At 40.3% G+C, this 17,638-nt stretch overlaps 1 protein-coding gene across 1 annotated transcript; it reads right to left on the bottom strand.

The window, feature by feature from the left end:
* Nucleotides 1-5,824: 5,824 nt before the first annotated feature.
* Nucleotides 5,825-16,931, bottom strand: bmper (BMP binding endothelial regulator). The gene is made up of 15 exons (XM_079468777.1): nt 16,582-16,931; nt 16,401-16,492; nt 16,013-16,098; nt 15,165-15,264; nt 14,168-14,250; nt 13,546-13,636; nt 12,901-12,983; nt 12,573-12,672; nt 11,575-11,819; nt 11,379-11,483; nt 10,706-10,751; nt 9,642-9,968; nt 8,719-9,055; nt 7,888-8,018; nt 5,825-7,313 (listed from the first exon to the last, which is right to left on the bottom strand). Exons 2-15 carry the CDS (start codon nt 16,489-16,491, stop codon nt 7,123-7,125), a joined length of 2,016 nt encoding a protein of 671 aa, XP_079324903.1. The 5' UTR covers nt 16,492; nt 16,582-16,931; the 3' UTR covers nt 5,825-7,122.
* Between the last annotated feature and the right edge of the window lie 707 nt (nt 16,932-17,638).

The following is a 17,638-nucleotide window of genomic DNA, read 5'->3' as shown; positions in this document are numbered from 1 at the left end:
AATTGTATTCACATAATGTATCTAAAGTGCCCTCCACTAATATTGGTTAATATGAACAAAGACGGCTGTGAAAAATGTCTTTGTTGTTTTCAATGAAAGCAGCTTTTTATACATTTTTTGAGCAAACACTCGACAGGTTGACAACAGTTCCCTTTCTGTCGGTCTCTAGACATTGTGTCGAGACTGACAAAATGGGGTTTGACTTGAGAACTTTGAAAAGGCCAATGAACTTGGCGAATGGGACGGCACGCCAGTGCCCATTCATTCACCTTTTTGTTCTTCGGAACCTGCAAGCCTTATGCTGAGTGATCTTCGATTATTCCCTACGACGCAGAGCAGCGGAACTCGTCCTGGCATTTACGACTTCCCTTGTACGTTTATGTAGCTGGTCACAGGTGTCTTCAAAGCATATTTCTTCAAAGCATATTTCTAAAAGAGCAAATTCTCCTACAGCGTGCACACGTCGCCGGCATTTCTCACCGCCGTAGTCTCAGGTGAAACAGATCGTCCTCGAGCTTGACAGGCACGATACCCGAGTCACATGTCTGGGTCCCCAGCATGCTGAAGTAGCAATCGTGGATACGACATGCCCACACTGCGGCACATGTGGATCACGGTATAACGGTCAAAGCTGGCTGTGTTCGCACCTGTCTCCTATGGGGAGACCAACCAAGGCTCCCTTCATCGCATGTGCTGGGGGCTTGCAGTGCGGCTGTTTCCCTTCACTAGGCTAAGACGTTGAAGTAGTTAGTCGGAGGTAAGAGCGACCCAGTTGTCAGGCAGGGATGGTGCCCCGCCACTGGCCGCGCCCTCTGGGCGACCAAGGTGACGGCGTGCACACTGGGTCGGACGATGTCAACTTTGGTCCAAGAGAGACACCTTTGGCTCTATCTTGCGCAAGATGACAGTTCGATGGTCGGTAGCAGATGGAGCATGTCCTCCCCCTCTGTGACCCGGCCCCCGCCAGGGTGTTCAGGGCCCGGATGGCATCTGCGATCCCGCGGCCCCGCTCCCCACACAGCGGAGGGCAGCAACTCCCCGTTAGCAGTCCTTCACGTAGTGCCCGGGGGCCACCCGTGGACACTCAGGACATTAAGCGTTGCTCCGGCCATATCATCGATGTCAAGCTGCACTGGGATGGCCCTCCACAGCACCTTCGCCCACGGGGGCCACGAAACAGATCCCCTCGCTAGTTCCCTTGTCACGCTGTCTACATGCCTGGTCACTGCTCCCCAGCAAGTCACGTCAGGTAGTGAGGACAATCCATCTCGGTTACGCGATCCGGTTCGCCAGGCACACCGCCAAAGTTTCGGAACATTCTACTACATCAGTCAGAGGTGAGAACGCTTTCGTACTTCGGGTGAGGTTACCACCCTATGGGCGAGATGTCTCAGGGGTCACATCCCCTACTTTGTCATCCCCAGTTAAGGTGGGGGGCTGCACCACATCTTATCTGCGGTGATCGCAGAAGCGCATCCTGGAGTCCACCCAACACCAGAGTTGGTCCGTGGTTATTGACCTGAAGTACACGTAATGCATGTCTCGGTTCTCCCGCGGTCAGACCATCTCTTCGGTTCCCGAAGAGGGGCAACTCCATCGCTGCACACCAGCACAGGTGGTCCTGTACGCCTCCCCAAATCCTTCCCATTGCCCGCGTTGCAGTGTCGGGCTGTCCCCCTCAGGTAAGTATCTTGGACGGCACGCCCAGACCAGCGGATTCCTAAGGGGTGTGCCGGGGGGGCTTATCCCCCGGTCCACCCCGCACCCTCGTGCCTTTATGTGGTGCTGGTGGGCCTGCATAAAGGGCCCGTTCGAGTCCCCAGCTGGCCACATGCCCAGACCCCACACCCTTCAGGGACTTGTAGGGAACTTGCAAGTGCTCCCCCCACGGGAGGAATACCTAACCCTCACGTATAGTATCCAGCACTGAGCGGCTCTCTGTCTGTACTGGAGGACAACGGGGAGGCTGTCTCCAAGCAGAGACTGGCGCACACATTCGCAGATGCCATCACTTTGGCCCACCGCTCCCAGGCACCGCCCACTATCACTGACAATTCACTCCAACATGGTGTGTAGGCTCCTCGTGGGCACTGCCTCAGTGCACCTCTTTGGCAGACATTGAATGTTTTTTATGCACAGTTCGAAACATCAGACTTTCTGAAAGAGCGTGATGCCATTTGACAGCAGCTACAGTATGGTACTCCAACTATTACAGCAGAGGAGGTGCGTAGAGTATTTAATAAAATTGATTAAAAAAAGCACCAGGCGCTGATAAAAATAAGTGGAAGGGTTCTGCAGAAGTGTAGTGAACAACCAAGCCTTATTTCCTGCCAGCTTTTTCAAAAAATATTAGATACACACTACATTCCTAAAGCTTGGAAGTCGTCACTCATAGTACCAGTACCTAAGGTAGTAAGACCAGCTGATTTAAATAAGTATCGTCCAGTCGCCCTAACATCAATCGTGATGAAGAGCCTAGAAAGAATTGTTTTGAGACATATTCTTAATTAAATGCAATGTAATATCGAATCTTTACAGTTTTTAGCGGAGCACAGATGATGCTCTTTTGTACATGCGCCATAATATCTATTGCCATCTGGATAAGTTTATACACTTATTTATTTGCCTATTTCTTGTCTGTGTGTTGTTGTCTCTGTGTACTGGAAGGTTATGTCACAAAAACAAATTCCTTGTATGTGCAAGTATACTTGGCAATAAAGCTCTTTCTGATTCTGATTCGCCCAAACGATATGCCTGGGTTCTCTTTATAGATTTCCCCTCTGCCTTTAATACCATATTATGATGGAGAGGCTGGGGCAGTTAGGGGTAAATCCTAACATAATCAGGTGGGTTGAGTCCTTTTTGACGGAGAGAACACAGCGTGTTAGGGTAAATGAAGCGTTGTCTGCTCCGATTATGACCAATAATCGCCACAGGGCAGTGTCATCTCACCAGTACTGTTCACTCTTTACACTAATGAGTGTATAAGTAATACACCTGAGCATCTTACAATAAAATTTGCAGATGACACAGCAATAGCGGGGTTAATACAGAATAGGGATGAGTCCAACTACAGGGCCTGGGTGGATCAATTTGTAGACTGGTGTAGGTCCAGCTGTCTTCATCTAAATATAAATAAAATAAAATAAATTATTACAGAACTGGGAGCCAGCCCCATCAGTGCATAGTTATAAATGGAGAGGATGTTGAAATTGTGGCCGAGTACAAGTACTTAGGCACAATAACAGATAATAAGTTGCAATGGAACAGCAATACCGACACCATCTATAAAAAGGGGCTGCAGAGGCTGCATGTTCTGCGGAGACTAAGACAATTTAGAGTAGATAGAGATATGATGTTACTTTTTTATCACTCATTTGTGGAGAGCATGCTACTTTTTTATCACTCATTTGTGGAGAGCATGCTACTTTTTTGTTGTGTTGCCAGGTATTTCACTTTGTCAGTGACCAACAAAAACTAGATAGTATGGCTATTACCTGTGAAATAAGGGTGTTGAAGAAAGGTCAAGCAATTAATAACGATATGTCACATCCCCTAGCATCACATTGATGAACAAGAAGTTACCTGCAGGACAGCACTTTAAATAGCACTATGCACTTTCCTTCCAGCTGGACTATCATAGTACGCACAACTTCACTTTGTTATCCCAGCTATGTGTAGTGAGGTTTGTGTTTTTTTTTTCTGAACGTTGTGTATGTGTGGGGGGTGGTTGGGGAAATTCTATTGTATATTTTTGTTTTGTATTCTGCTTTGTTCTGCACCATACAGCATGTCTGATACACTTATACAAAAGACAATTTTCCGAAAGGGTAATACATTTATATCATCTGCAGAGCTGCGGGTTGGGCGACGCCCAACACTTCACCAATGTCGGACCGTGTCTTGAGCAAGACCTACGGTCGGTTGGGCATAAACCTGTAAAACCCTCTTCAGGTGAGTAAGTGCGCTACTCCAGCCTCCCTAATTCCTCCCTTTGACGAAGTATAGCCATCCCATCCATCATTACGCACTTCTTGGCCGCAGGCCTGCCCCCTTAGGCCGGGTATTACCTGAGCACTTAGCATATAGCTTTAACTGGACCTAGCACTCCACATGTTGTAACCCCCCCAAAAGGGCGGTTCCGTCTGATGTATCCTCATGATATGGTTCCTGTGGTGGTAGCCCATGACCTCCCCCAGGTGGGCCTCAACCTCTCGCGGTACAACCGCACATTGTTCCCATGAGTTCTCCCCTGTAGGCGAGACCATGTGGATGTCTCCACTAAAACTCCTGCCTGCGGTAGGAAATGGTCTACGTAGCGCATTTCCTCAGTGATGGAATAGCGCTTCCCAATGCTCTTTACGGTGTCGGGCGGGCATCTCGCATCTAGAGTAACAAGGCCACCACCTGTACGGCCGATAGTAAGAGCCTCTTATCGTGAGCACACAAATTGATGCCTTACTACACCACTAGATGGTTACGATTCGCGAGAAACGCTAACTCGGACGTGCCTAGGCCAGTCTGTGTCTTTCCGCTGGAAATCGTGACACGGCGCAGCACTGTGGCGTTTTCAATAGGACCCTCATCCTGTCAGTCTCGACACAACCGACACAACTCTCTGTAGAGAGACTGACAGAAAGGGAACGTCTTGGTTACATATGTGTGACAAAGTTCCATAAAAGAGAAGGAAGGAGGCGGGAACCGGCGAACATTTAACATTTAACTTCCTCACCACAGTATTTAACCTAGGTTCCCTGATGGAGTGAACGACACGTTGTGTCCATCATGCCACAGGCTCTGTGCAGGCCTGCTGCAGCGAACAAGAGTGACTCTCAGTTTCATCAGCCCAAAAAGGTGCATGAATGGGTCCCATTCGCCAAGTTCATTGGCCTTTTCAAAGTATATTCAGAGATGATAGGTTCTCAAGTCAAACCCCATTCAGTCAGTTCCCTCCATCAGGGAACCGAGATTACATACGTAACCAAGACATTTTATCAAAAAACAAATATCTTTGTAAGATGCAAAATAACTATGGCACCTATAACAAATTCATATGAGCAAAATATTGAGTACACCTGGGTGACATGGAACAGGAATTTGTTTAAAAAATCTACAAGAATCTCAGCTGCACAATTGCAGAAATTGGTTTCAACAATGTTGCGTAGAGAAAATTTTATTTTAATACCATATTGTCTGTATTTAATGTATTCATCTATCACTATTCTTTTATAATAATGTATGAAAGCTGCTATGCAATGATGAAAATTGTACAAAGTGCAATAAAAATAAGATTGAATTAAAAAACGCGCCGATGGGAGTGAAAATTTCTGTGGGTTATTTTAAGACAAGGCACACATTAAAAAGCACAGGCACAATATCTCATACCCATAATGAACAACGCATTCCACTAAGAGCAGTGCAAATAAGTGCAGGGTTTAAGACTTTTTTTTGCTGTTAAATAATGCTGTAAATACCAGTAGTTTCACCAGCACAAATCTTCATAAATTGCGTTGTGTGATTCATTTAAATACTCGCTGCCCATAAGTTTTGTGTCGGAAAGGGACAAATTAATATGCAAAAACAACTGTCCATGTTTTCATCACTAATTTTCAGTCTTGTGACAGTGAGTGGTGTTGCTATGTCAATATGTTTGCTTTTTATGTATGAAAGTATACTGAACTAATATTAGTGTCTTTAAAAACACTGTTCGCTCATATGTGCTTTTCTTTATAAACAAACCACTCCAGCAAAATTCCTAAAACACTAATGTAACGCTGGTATTAAACCGTAACAGCAAAAAATACACTTGTATGATGTTTAAAATATGATGTGTGAAAAAATATATTTTAATGCAGTAACAACAGTATGAAAACGCTTGACTTGATGCTGTCACAAAGTTCCTGAGAAATACTTAAATGAACAGTTTACCCAAAAAAAGAAAATTCTGTCATCAGTAGGAAATATTGCTTTATAAATTACTTTGTTCTGTTGAACACAGAAGATGATAACTTTAAGAATTTAGGAAAGCTTTCCTACTATGGTAGTCAATAGTGGTCAAGAACTGTTGGTTACAAGGAGCGCTTTTCACCATCGCGCAGAACCGTTTAAGCACAGTTTGAAACGGTTACTGTTATGTTTCCCTGTGAGCCTGGTTCAGCAAGACAAGATCACAAACTGTTCTCGGCTCTGAATTCAACGTTCTAATGAATGCGTGAAGAGGCGTTATATCTGAGCCTCTTGTGTTACCAAGGCAGCGCATGGCACGGTTGTGTTTACATTCTAAAAATGGCTGTTATCAGCCCCTGCGGTGGAAAATGAAACCATTTGCGTATCGGCTTGCATGGATTGGCACGGAGTGGAACGATTTGGCCACAAAAACAATTCGACATGATGGTGGAAAAGCGCTCAAACATTCTTCCAAATATCTGTCTCGGTGTTCATCAGAACAAAGAAATGTATACAGCTGTGGAACAACTTGATGGTAGATAGTGTAAATGAAGAATAAAAATTTGGGGGCGAACTGTCCCTTTAACTAACTTGATACTATTGAATTCAAGGCTTTATACTCTTTATATAGAATCGCATTAGGTAATGTACAGTTATGATAACACCATGATTACACTGAACTAGACAAGTACAATAAATCTTTCTATAATGTTGTCACATTTGATTTCCAACTTATAAAAGAAACAACAAAAATATAAATAGTTTCCCTTTCAGTCAAAAAGAAATAATGTTAAATACTAATAAATGACTCAATGAATAGGTAACACTACTACCGATTTTAACAATGTCCAGCTCAGGTCCCTTTACTCCATCCTCTTGTTGTTGTTGCATTTTAAGCAGTTAACTCTTAAATTAATTTCCAGAAGTTGGAAAGGCACTACGAATTCAGTTTTACCAGCGAATCCTTATAGAGGCCACTGATAGCAAGTCTCATGAGGAGAGAAGCCTGACTCACATAGGTGAAAGTGGTTAATGAAGCATCTGATTGGCAGATAGCAGATGCACAGTTTGTTTCACTGAGTAGCCTATACTGTATAGTCCTGTTTGCCAGAGTAGAACTTCCGGCTCCCTTCACCGGTGTTTGTCTGGACCTCCGGCAACCCTCTTCTGCAGACGTTATGTGGTTAATTGCCCAGGGCATGATGTAGATTTAATGCAGTTGCCCTGAAAAAGGACTAGATTGGCTGGACAGTGGCAGCCAGCAATACAGGGTTTGTGGCAGGGGCCAATCTCATTCCAGTTACTACAGGTTTTAGTGCAGCCAGGTCCACACGTGTCATAGACCGCACCGTGTTTGCACTGTGTAGCTAGAGCAGAAAAGAAACACAATCTTATTACTAGCTCATAGAGCAGGTTTTTATGTTCCTTTGACGTTTTTCCCACAATATCTTTATGCACCTAACTTCAACCCTTAAACACGCTTTTTTATCAACTTTCCATTCAAAGAGTCATTATGCACTCGTTCATTTTATATCATGTTAACCAAGCAGTGTTAGTTCGTGTCAGGTGTGAGTTTCAGCTGTATCTAGTTGTCATGCATCTTTTGGTATTATTTCAAAATTGTTAGGTTCCCAGTCCTGATAACAATATTTTAAATAGTAATATAATTAAATTAAACATGCATCAATTGAGTAACTGACAGTTTCTGACAATCCCACATAGCATTTATTTCAGTTAGATTTCATCAGTATTCATTGCATAGTGAAAAACTATACATTTTATTATACAATAACATGTATCTTTATACCATATACTCTCAAACCCCCCCAGTATTAATATTATTATAACATTTTGGTCACACTTTATTTTAATTATGATGTAAGTAAAGCTGCTTTGCAGGTTCTGAAAAATGCTATATAGATAAAATTGAATTGAACTTACTGATGCAGGCGAGCTGTGGCTTCCAGTGCACATGTATTCCCTCCCTTTCACATGCTCGACTATATGCTATGAATGACTCACAGTAGCAGTTCTTATGCACTGGACACTCACACATGTCTGTTACACATGACCTAAGGACAGGATAGAATATGTAGAGTGAGGACACTAAGAGAGTCAATAATTAAAAAACACACCTTGAAAAATGAAATGAATATAATTCGGGAATAATTCACTCTGAAATGAGAACGTAATTCAAATAATATATGTATCTTTTTTGTTTACATTTTTCTCTTAAGCTTAGAACAATTTGTAAAACTTTATAGTAATATGTGTATATACTGTATATAGTTATAGTACTTGGTGTGAATGGGCCTTTACACTGAGCACTCTATGAACACCTGCAAGACCTCGTCACAAGCTTAAAACCTTTAAGCTGTGTCATTTAATTGTGTGTAATTTCAACTAAAATATCAGCATTAAATTCTTTAAAATAATATTTATGTTAATGCATATTACTGTTTGTGTAATGGGTATGTATGTAAGCAATAAGGTAAGAGAAGCTGTGCTTTATTATGAATAAATCACAGCTGAAGGGCGTTTTTAGGCAGGATGCAAAGTATTGTAGCCATTCACATATATCATTAATCGGACGTATCTCATAGGTATTTTGGAGCACTTTTAAGCATGTTTTTAGTCATTTTTAGATGTGCTATATCATTTATGTGCTTAATCTGCAAAGCAAAATCTTTGCGGCAAAGATTCAAATGTAGAACTTTTTTGGTGGAGCTTCACCACATTTGTTGAATAATGAAATATGATTAGTGAGGTCACCTGTAAAAGGATGTGAAGTCCACAGCAGAATGACACCTCTGAAATTCCCAGGACTTAAGTTTCTGGCATGCTCTGTGTGCACGAAGCTTAACTTTTATTGTGCCAGGACACAGGAAGGAGGTGGTCCTGCGGTTTGGTGTTTCACACACCTCATTGTCCTCTACTCGCCATGACTCTGCAAATTCATCCACATCAAACTTCAAATGGCCATCTCCACCTAGAGTGTCATCTCTCCTTTGACCATTGTAGTTTCCACATAGCCCACAGAGCCGCTCCTTGAGATGGGGTGCCGCGACCACCTCTACCAGGCTGTCCCCATCCCATGTGATCTCCAACCCTTTTGGACACAGCCATGATAAAGATATAAGATATGAGAGCATTTGGGCATTTACATGTATGTATTTAAAAATATGTAAACAAAAATATTGTGAATTTCTGTGATGATTCATATCAATTTATAGGGCCCTATTTTAAAGACAAAAGTGCACGGTCTAAAGTGCACAGTGTGTCCGAATCTACTTTGCTAGTTTAACGACGGTAAATGGTCAGCGTGTCCAGCGCATGATCTAAAAGGCTGGCTGTCCTTATTCTCTTGATGAGTGATGGGTATGTTTTGGGAGTAACGTGCAGTAAACCAATCATCTTTGGAGTCTCATCTCCCATTTCTACAAAATGTCTTCGTTTGTGTTCAACAGAACAAAAAAAATGATAAAGTGTTTTTTCCTACTATGGGAGTCAATAAAGTGAAGTATCCCTTTAAGTAAATCATAATTTTTGTTTCATTCTGTGAACTTGGGATAACAGTTCTTATAAATTCCAAATTAAAATATTGTTTTTTATTTGCATTTACTTTGAGAAGACTAAAACAGGACAAACTGGTGAAAACAACAAGAAATATGCAATGAAAACTGCAAAAATGTTACCTGCAATGGTGGTGAGTTTCAGCAGATATCCATCCAGGTCAACATGCACCCCAGTGCTATGGAAGGGCAGAGAAATGCGTGTACCATTTTGCCGGACAGTCAGATGTTGGTGGAGGCTAATTCTAAGGCCAGATGTGTGGAGCTCCACTGACTTGGTCCAAGAGAAGGAGCGTGTGTGACGTGCATCATTCCGCACAAGCACTGTAAAGCTTGCTGCTGGGGAGCAATCTTTTGTAAGCACATATTTACACGTGCCCTGGAAGTTAAAGGTGCGGCCGTCGAAAGTGTTATAGTGAGGGTCTCCAAATACCGTACAAACACCTGGCTCTGTAGTTATGGAGAGAATGATAAAGAGGATGTTTGATGGTCGAATATAAACCAATGACTGCACAAGGGGTTTGTTAACACTTTACAATAAGGTTGAATTCATTAACAATTAGCTATTTAAATGAACTTACAATGAACAATACTTTAGGGTTTTTCCTTGTCAAGTCAACTAGAGACCCCGGCAGATTTGTTTTTGTCAAATCTAAAAGCATATCAAGGTATCTATAACATTTCTCGAGTTACAGGCTTTCAAATATAGTAAAAAAAAACACAAAAACAAGGTCTTTCCTTATTTTTTACTGTCACCATTGCAATGCATCAATGGTTGCTAAAGTTAAAGGACTTTACAAATACATTTACATTTAGCAGATGCTTTTATCCAAAGCGACTTACAAAGAGTTCAGGGAGCAATACGCGTTAATAAATGGGTAAATAGATCTACCCATTTCTATATAAAAATAAAAAGATGTTGCTGGCATACTTCTCATGTCCTTTTCACTCCCTCTAACATGGCTACTAATTTCTGGTGAAAATTGTCACCCGCCCTCCTTTTACAAATTAGTGGGTAACTCGGTTGCTATTTATCAGTTTAATATTTTTAATGTTTTGGCTTTCATCACTACTGATACTTCTGTAAAAATATATTTTTTCTAAATGTGGCCGGGGAAATATTCAAAATCTGGTTGATTTGACACAGAATGACCCTTCAGCATATAATTTAAATAAAGGAAACTTACTATCTGTGCAAACAGGACAGCAGCCGGTGCGATTTAAAATTTTATTCTGAAAGACAAATGAAAACAAAAACACTTTAACAGTACTAACACAGATAAAGACTTCATCACGCAGCAGTGACAACAGGATTGTTTAAATCAATTCAAGGAGTTTTACAGCATATACACATCATACAATTCCTTATTCATCACCCTACTTTACCTCTGTGTTGGATTAAAAGTGGCCAGACAGAGTGCTAGATCTAACTCAAAATAACCACCATTTTTAGCAGTCTGAGATTATGAGATTTGCAAAGCCTCTGCCCATCTTTACTTCTGAGATACTCTGAGACGCTATGACATCCCTTTTATAGCTCATCGTGTTACAGAACTGATTTCGATTAACGTAATTAGTCACTAGATGTTATCCCAGCTGAATCTTTTCAGGACTACTTGTTTTTTTAGCCATTTGTTGCCCCCGTCCCAACTTTATAAAAGTGTCATATTTCTCAGTTTAAACATTTCCTATGTTATCTATGTTCAATTGTGAATAAAATATTGGGCTCATGTGATTTGAAATGTCTTTAGTTTTCATTTTATTCAAATTAAAAAAACGTCCCAACTTTTCCGGAATTCTGGTTGTATACAGTATGAATAGTATTACAGACTAGTTTGGTACAATAACCAATGTACTTACCGAGGGACAGCTGGTGATGGGAACACAGTTCTTGGGCTTACATTCAATATTCCCCTGGACACAGGTGCACAGAGAACAGTTCACGGATGACCACCTGTCACCATCCTAAACAAAGAAGTAACAACAAATATAACTACATATTTCTTAATACAGAACAAGATTTTCCCCCATACATTTATTAATGTTCATGACTCACCCTATAGATCTTGCTTTTCACCCTACAATACTTCACATCTTCAATCTTCAGATGTGTTTGGCACTCTTCACAGCATGCATGGCCGTGACAGCTGCCGGGTGGTGAGCAATTCTTCCGGCATACCACTGTAGAATCCACACACAGGCAAGTTGTACAGTTGTCATAGCTGATGGATGTACCATTCTCATAGACCTCACTATGGAACAGACAGCTGCCAGGGGACAGGTCAAACACCTTTCTCTGACCTAGTGGAGACAAACATGACTGTTATTTTACAATTCTCATGAAAGCTGGCTATAGAAGGTCAGGTGGTGCGTTTTTATTTAATAAAACTTACAGAACCTGTCCAAAATTTTGAAAAATTTATTTTGTCTATATCAATATAGTAATATTCAAAAACAAATTTACAATGTAAAATAATTAATTTCTATTTTAATAAATGTAAAAATATATTTTATATTTAAAATAATTTATTCTTGTAATGACAAAGCTAAAATTTTAGCATCATTACTCCAGTCATCACTTGATCCTTCAGAAATCATTATAATATGTTGATTTGTAGCGTATTAGAAACATTTATTACTATTATTATTATAATTGTACAGTAAAGACATTTATGTTTTTTAAAAGATTTCTATTTAATAAAAGCTTTACTACAGGCACACACAAGGCATAATGGGTAAATCTGCACATGTTGAAAAGGCTAGATAAATACAGCAGGAATGAGTATAATATAACAACACTTGATTCAATGAAACTAAAATCTTTAATCTGGATTATGGAGGGGTTTTCATTTTCCTCCTTGCCAAATTACCAGGTGTTATTTTACTTTATTTTTGTAGAATAAAACCTTTAATTCTTATAGGAGCTGTTTGATATTAATTTGATTGTTTGTTACATGTGCAACAAAAACACATCAAACAATATAGATAGTGTGTGTTACAGTTCATTCTTCAAGTCGCTGTTTGTGGCTGAACCACTGTGTGACAATAACTCACCACGACATCTAGGACAACACTGTCCAGACACTGTGTGACTGAGGTGAGATGGGCAGGACAGAACAGGACACACCATTTTATGACACATGCTTTGACCTCCCTAGAAAACACACATAACATGTAAAGGTATATTACACAAGTAAGTTGTGCAGCTGTGAAACACTGATATGATCAAAGAACTAACATTTTCAAACATGGTAATCAAATAACAAAACTCAGAACAGCAGCATATTTAGCACATCTGAGAAACCTTTATACTATTTTTGAATTGTGAAATGCTTTAAAAGACTTTAAGCAACAAAACTTTTTGTGTTGCAGACATACTCACAGCACATTTGCATGTGATGCATGGGTTCCCTTCAGGATGAAACTCCTCTTGCTCTTTGTATAAATGGCCCTCAAAAATACAACCTGTAAACATTCAAAGTATGATCATGAACTGAGATAAGAATCGGAATGAGCATATTTAAGGTTAAACAGATCCATTCACAAATATATTCATCACACACAAAGGGTTAATAGACACATTGTTTCTGTTGTGCTATTTAACAGCTTGCCACAGCGCTAACAGTTAAACCACTGTGGGGATTTACTAAAGACACACAATAAAAATGAGCGCTAAAAAGGTTTGGACACTTGGTCATTGTGGGAATGAGATATTGCGCTTGTTTTTTAATATACCTTGTTAATAATTCACCCACAGAAATTTCCAGTGCCATTTGTCTTTTGAAATTGCGCTCTTGCACTATTTTGCCTTTGCCTTTAAATCTGGCCCTGTGTGTCAGGAATGGCAGGGTGGAGAAGAACCCAAGTGCAGGCAGCAGTAGTTTATTATAAAATAAAAACCCACGATGGTGGAATAACAGGAAAGCAACGGAGTATAAACTAGAAACAAAAACCTCCCACGATGGGGCAAAACAAAAAAACAGGATTTAACAAGAAAAATACCTCGAGTGACAAAAAATGCACAAACCTGGACAGGACGGGCAGCATTTCTTTGGATGGATCTTAGGGTTCATACAGTGAATAACACACCTCATTTCCGCTTCAGTAATGACACCTTCCTGTCCAAAGAAACAAAATTAACATTTAATGTTTAACTATATCTAGATATTTGATATTCGTAGGTGCACTCTTAGGATGTGTCACACATTATGTGTTATTTTGACAAGTTTTTTGTCAAATAAATGAATGGAACAACACAAGTTGTGTTAAAAGGAACAGAAAATGTGTTTTACCAGAAAAACACTTTTGTGTTTTGTCCTTAACTGAATTAACACAACTGTTTTTTGAGTGCAGGCAGGTGTTACCCTAATGTGTGAATTTGAAGATATCGTTTTTTCATCATTCCGACTTTTGGAAATGGAACAAATATGCTCACATGAATACGACTATACAATAATTGTTGGTTCTCAAGCACGTTCTCTAGTCTCTGATACTCTTGTGAGGCAAGCTAGCAGGTCCTTATAAGTCAGATCCGAAGAGTTAGCACGTTTCTGTGATCTAAATAGGACTTCACGATTTATTTTCCCTGCTGAGAAAGCGTATCCACTGTTTACAATTGTCAGTACTATTCAAAACTCAATAAGGCCTACCTGGCAGCTGTGTGTGACACACGGCTTCATAGGGCTGATCCAAGATTGGGAGCTGTTGTAGGACTTCCCTTTCAGTTGACAACCTGTAGCAGGAGAGGGAAAATGGTCAAATCAAACAATCCATATTTCAATCTCAGTCAAAATAAAGTTTACAAACTCCCATTTAACCATTTTAACCTTGCATACTGATCAGACAGTTATTAAAAGATAAAAAACATCTTTCACGAAAGACAATCCATTGAGTTTTTTTATTTATTTGTGTAAATAACGTCATACGCGGGTTAAAACTGCAAAAAACGGCATCTCAGATGCAGAACAACAAGGTCTTCGGTTATTTAAAGCGACCACACACTATTTTCATTCAGTCAGTTTGACGCTGCATGCCGTGTTTATCCAATTAGGACTGTTGACACTGCAAATACGCAAGTAAGAATGTTAACCCAGGGTTTAGTGATGTACAGTCTGAAACGTCAGGTTATGAATACCCAGGGTTATCTCTTTACCTCTGGTGAATTATAAGTAGTGTGAAACAGATAACCCACGATTCTGTAAAACCCCCGAGTTAAAGATTTCGAGCGTGAATAGCCCTAATATGTTTTTATGATCCTTCAGCCTTTGACAACAGCTGAAAATATAGTGATGTTAACTTGTTAAAGCAATATTTGTGAAGTCTGGCATATTCTATGCTTTTGCATGTCTGTGTGTTCAAAATAAAATAAACTGCGTGAGAAAGCATATTAAAAACAGCATTTAGTTTTTGCGATACATTGAAAATGAAGAATGTGTATGTTTCTGTCAAATTTTCATTATGCTTATCTAGCAATTAAATTTAGCCTACAGATCACAAACCACAAACCTGTAATAACCAAAGTAATAGTTGTCAAGTGGTCAAGGCATATCTCATCCATAAGGTGGCAGTAATGCTAAATGTAATAATTTAGGTCTTTTGTGTTTTTATGAAGCGCACTTATGCATTCTCAAGTATGTTTGAATTGACCTTTGCATTTTTCACAGCAGGCTCCCGTCTGTTTGACCACAAGTGCACAGTCCTCTGCCACAAGCAGGCACCTTTCTTGTTTACAATCAGCTTTTTTATCCTGTACAAAAAAGGAGAGAATCAGTATTTTCAATATCTATTGTGCAATATTTTATCTGGCATGAGTACAAAGTGACAAAGATAACCCAGTAGAGGTAGGTAGAAATATGGGTCCTAAGATGTGATTCACTGTCATGATAATTCAGCTCAATTCAATTCTGTCAAGTTCGTAAAATCTCCATTAAGAAATGTGTATAGAAAATGACAGGAATTGGCTTTCACGGTCAGTGATACCCCTTCTGTCGCTCACATGCTACAAAATCAATATGAGACATTTATTAACCCATCATATTAACTCACACACACACAATAGCTTGATGAAAGTTCCATTGTTTGTCAATGGTTGACATAATACTCTGAAATAGCTTTTAGAGAAGCCCACAAAACACTTCATTCCGATTTCTGCCTGCACAAATGCCAGTGTGACTGTGACTGGTACTCTATGTATAGGTAAACATGCTGTTGATTCTGGTTGGAGTCAGCTTTGAATACACACTTTAAAATGGTTGTTTCTTATCAGTAGCCCAACCAAACCAACGATAATAAGATGAAAACACAAAACTTCAATTGATCCTGTAAATGCAGTCCAGATAATAATAAAAACACATTTCCTGTCATTCATCCGTGAGCGTACTTATACAGGATTTTTTTTTTCACTTTTGTGTTTTAAGTGAATATTTTCTGTAGGCCTTTGGTTGTTTAGCAAAATGAAATACCGATCATGATAAGGGTTATACTTTCATTCTTACCAGACAGACGCAGGAGATACAGGGGTTGTCTGTGATGTTGGGGATGTGTAATACTTCTCCCTCGTTTTCACAGCTAGCTTCTGTACCTACATTTACAAATGTAGAGCACTTATTTGACACATAACAGTTTCCTTTAAACTGTAAATATTTGTTCAAGACTCCAAGCCCGCCATGGCCTATCCTCAGTCATGTGAAATAAAGCTTAACATCGCGAGATATTCAAACAACAAAACCTATATTTCATCACATTTGAAACGAGATCACACAGACGACGTTTCGCAGACAAACAGATCTGGCATAGTTAGCTATTGTAGAAAAAAGGGTTAATTTCCAATGTCATGTCACACACACAAACATCATTTCACTGAGCTCATTGAATGGTTCTTACCTATGATTAAAGGTACAGTTAATTGTGGTGTTTGGAGAATTAAAAACCAGAATAACAGGTTGTGGGTTACTGTAGGAGACAGACACAGCATCCTAAATTCACGCCAGATCAGGGAAAAGAAAAAATAATAACCATACAAGATTATCCAAAGTCCGCAGAAACAGTTTGAAGAGAGGGAGACCTTGGTATCACGAGGAACTCAATGCCACATTCTTCAGCAAAGTCGCACTCGGACCGTCAGCTGAACATTTCAATGAGTCCATAATACTTGAACGGAGAATCAGATGATGAAACAGCGTCCCGAATATCCAGACCAATGTGTCTAAAACGGACGTAAGATCCAGGGATCCCGTTGAGAAATGTCACTACCATAGAGAACGGTCCGGATGCGAATAGAGATGTCCCCGTCTGCGCCTCTGCTTAGAGATCTTTGTTTTCCTCTCAGGGGCGCAAGGATACGCACCGCCGCGCATTTCTACCGATGCCGAACATCCCCGCTGCGTGGGTCCTTCCTCCGGTTCACACAGATCTGCTACCCTATTCAAATTCCTGTGGCTTTATAACGCCACAGACTTGCTGTATGATTATGTAGATCCGCCCCATCAGAACACATTCACGTGACTTTGCCATCAAACTATTGCTTCGGCCTTTAAGTGTAGGAACAGAGGTGGGAAGGAGCGTTCTATTGGCATGTCACTGTGTGTTATCTCTGTTACAATAACAATGACTCCCGTCATGGGCCATTAAAGGTGGCGCCAAGTCTTCTCAGCTACCCAAAGCGTATGCACATGCACGAAGGATTGAGGCTTTCTGCATCTCAAAAATGAACATATTTAACGATTTGGGGGCCACTAGTCTCTAACTAGCTTACATACACAGTGTTCAGAGGTTTTCGGGTCTGCGCTGCTTCTGAAAATGTCCGAAGGTTATCGATTTCGTTCGCCGAGTACCTCTCTGAATGTTCAAAAGGAGTCGATTTATTGCTGTGATGTTAGTCACTAGAGAGCGCCGAAGAGCACTTTTCTTTGAGATCTCTTTCTACCTCTAACTGCTCTCAGCCCACCTGGTGACATTTCTTTATGCCCATCTCATCAATTACAAATGGCTTGAAAATCCCCTTTAGATTGAATAACTACGTCAAATCGGTTTAATCAGCAACAGATATTTAATAAAAGAAATACCAGTTAGAGCATTTCACTTGTAATAAAACTCATGTCATTCATTACAAAGTACTAGCG

Source organism: Barbatula barbatula, assembly GCF_947034865.1.
Source record: "Barbatula barbatula genome assembly, chromosome: 12".
Classification (NCBI taxonomy): Eukaryota; Metazoa; Chordata; class Actinopteri; order Cypriniformes; family Nemacheilidae; genus Barbatula; species Barbatula barbatula.
Note: the sequence above shows the minus strand (reverse complement) of the source record. Positions and strands in the feature narration are given on the sequence as shown.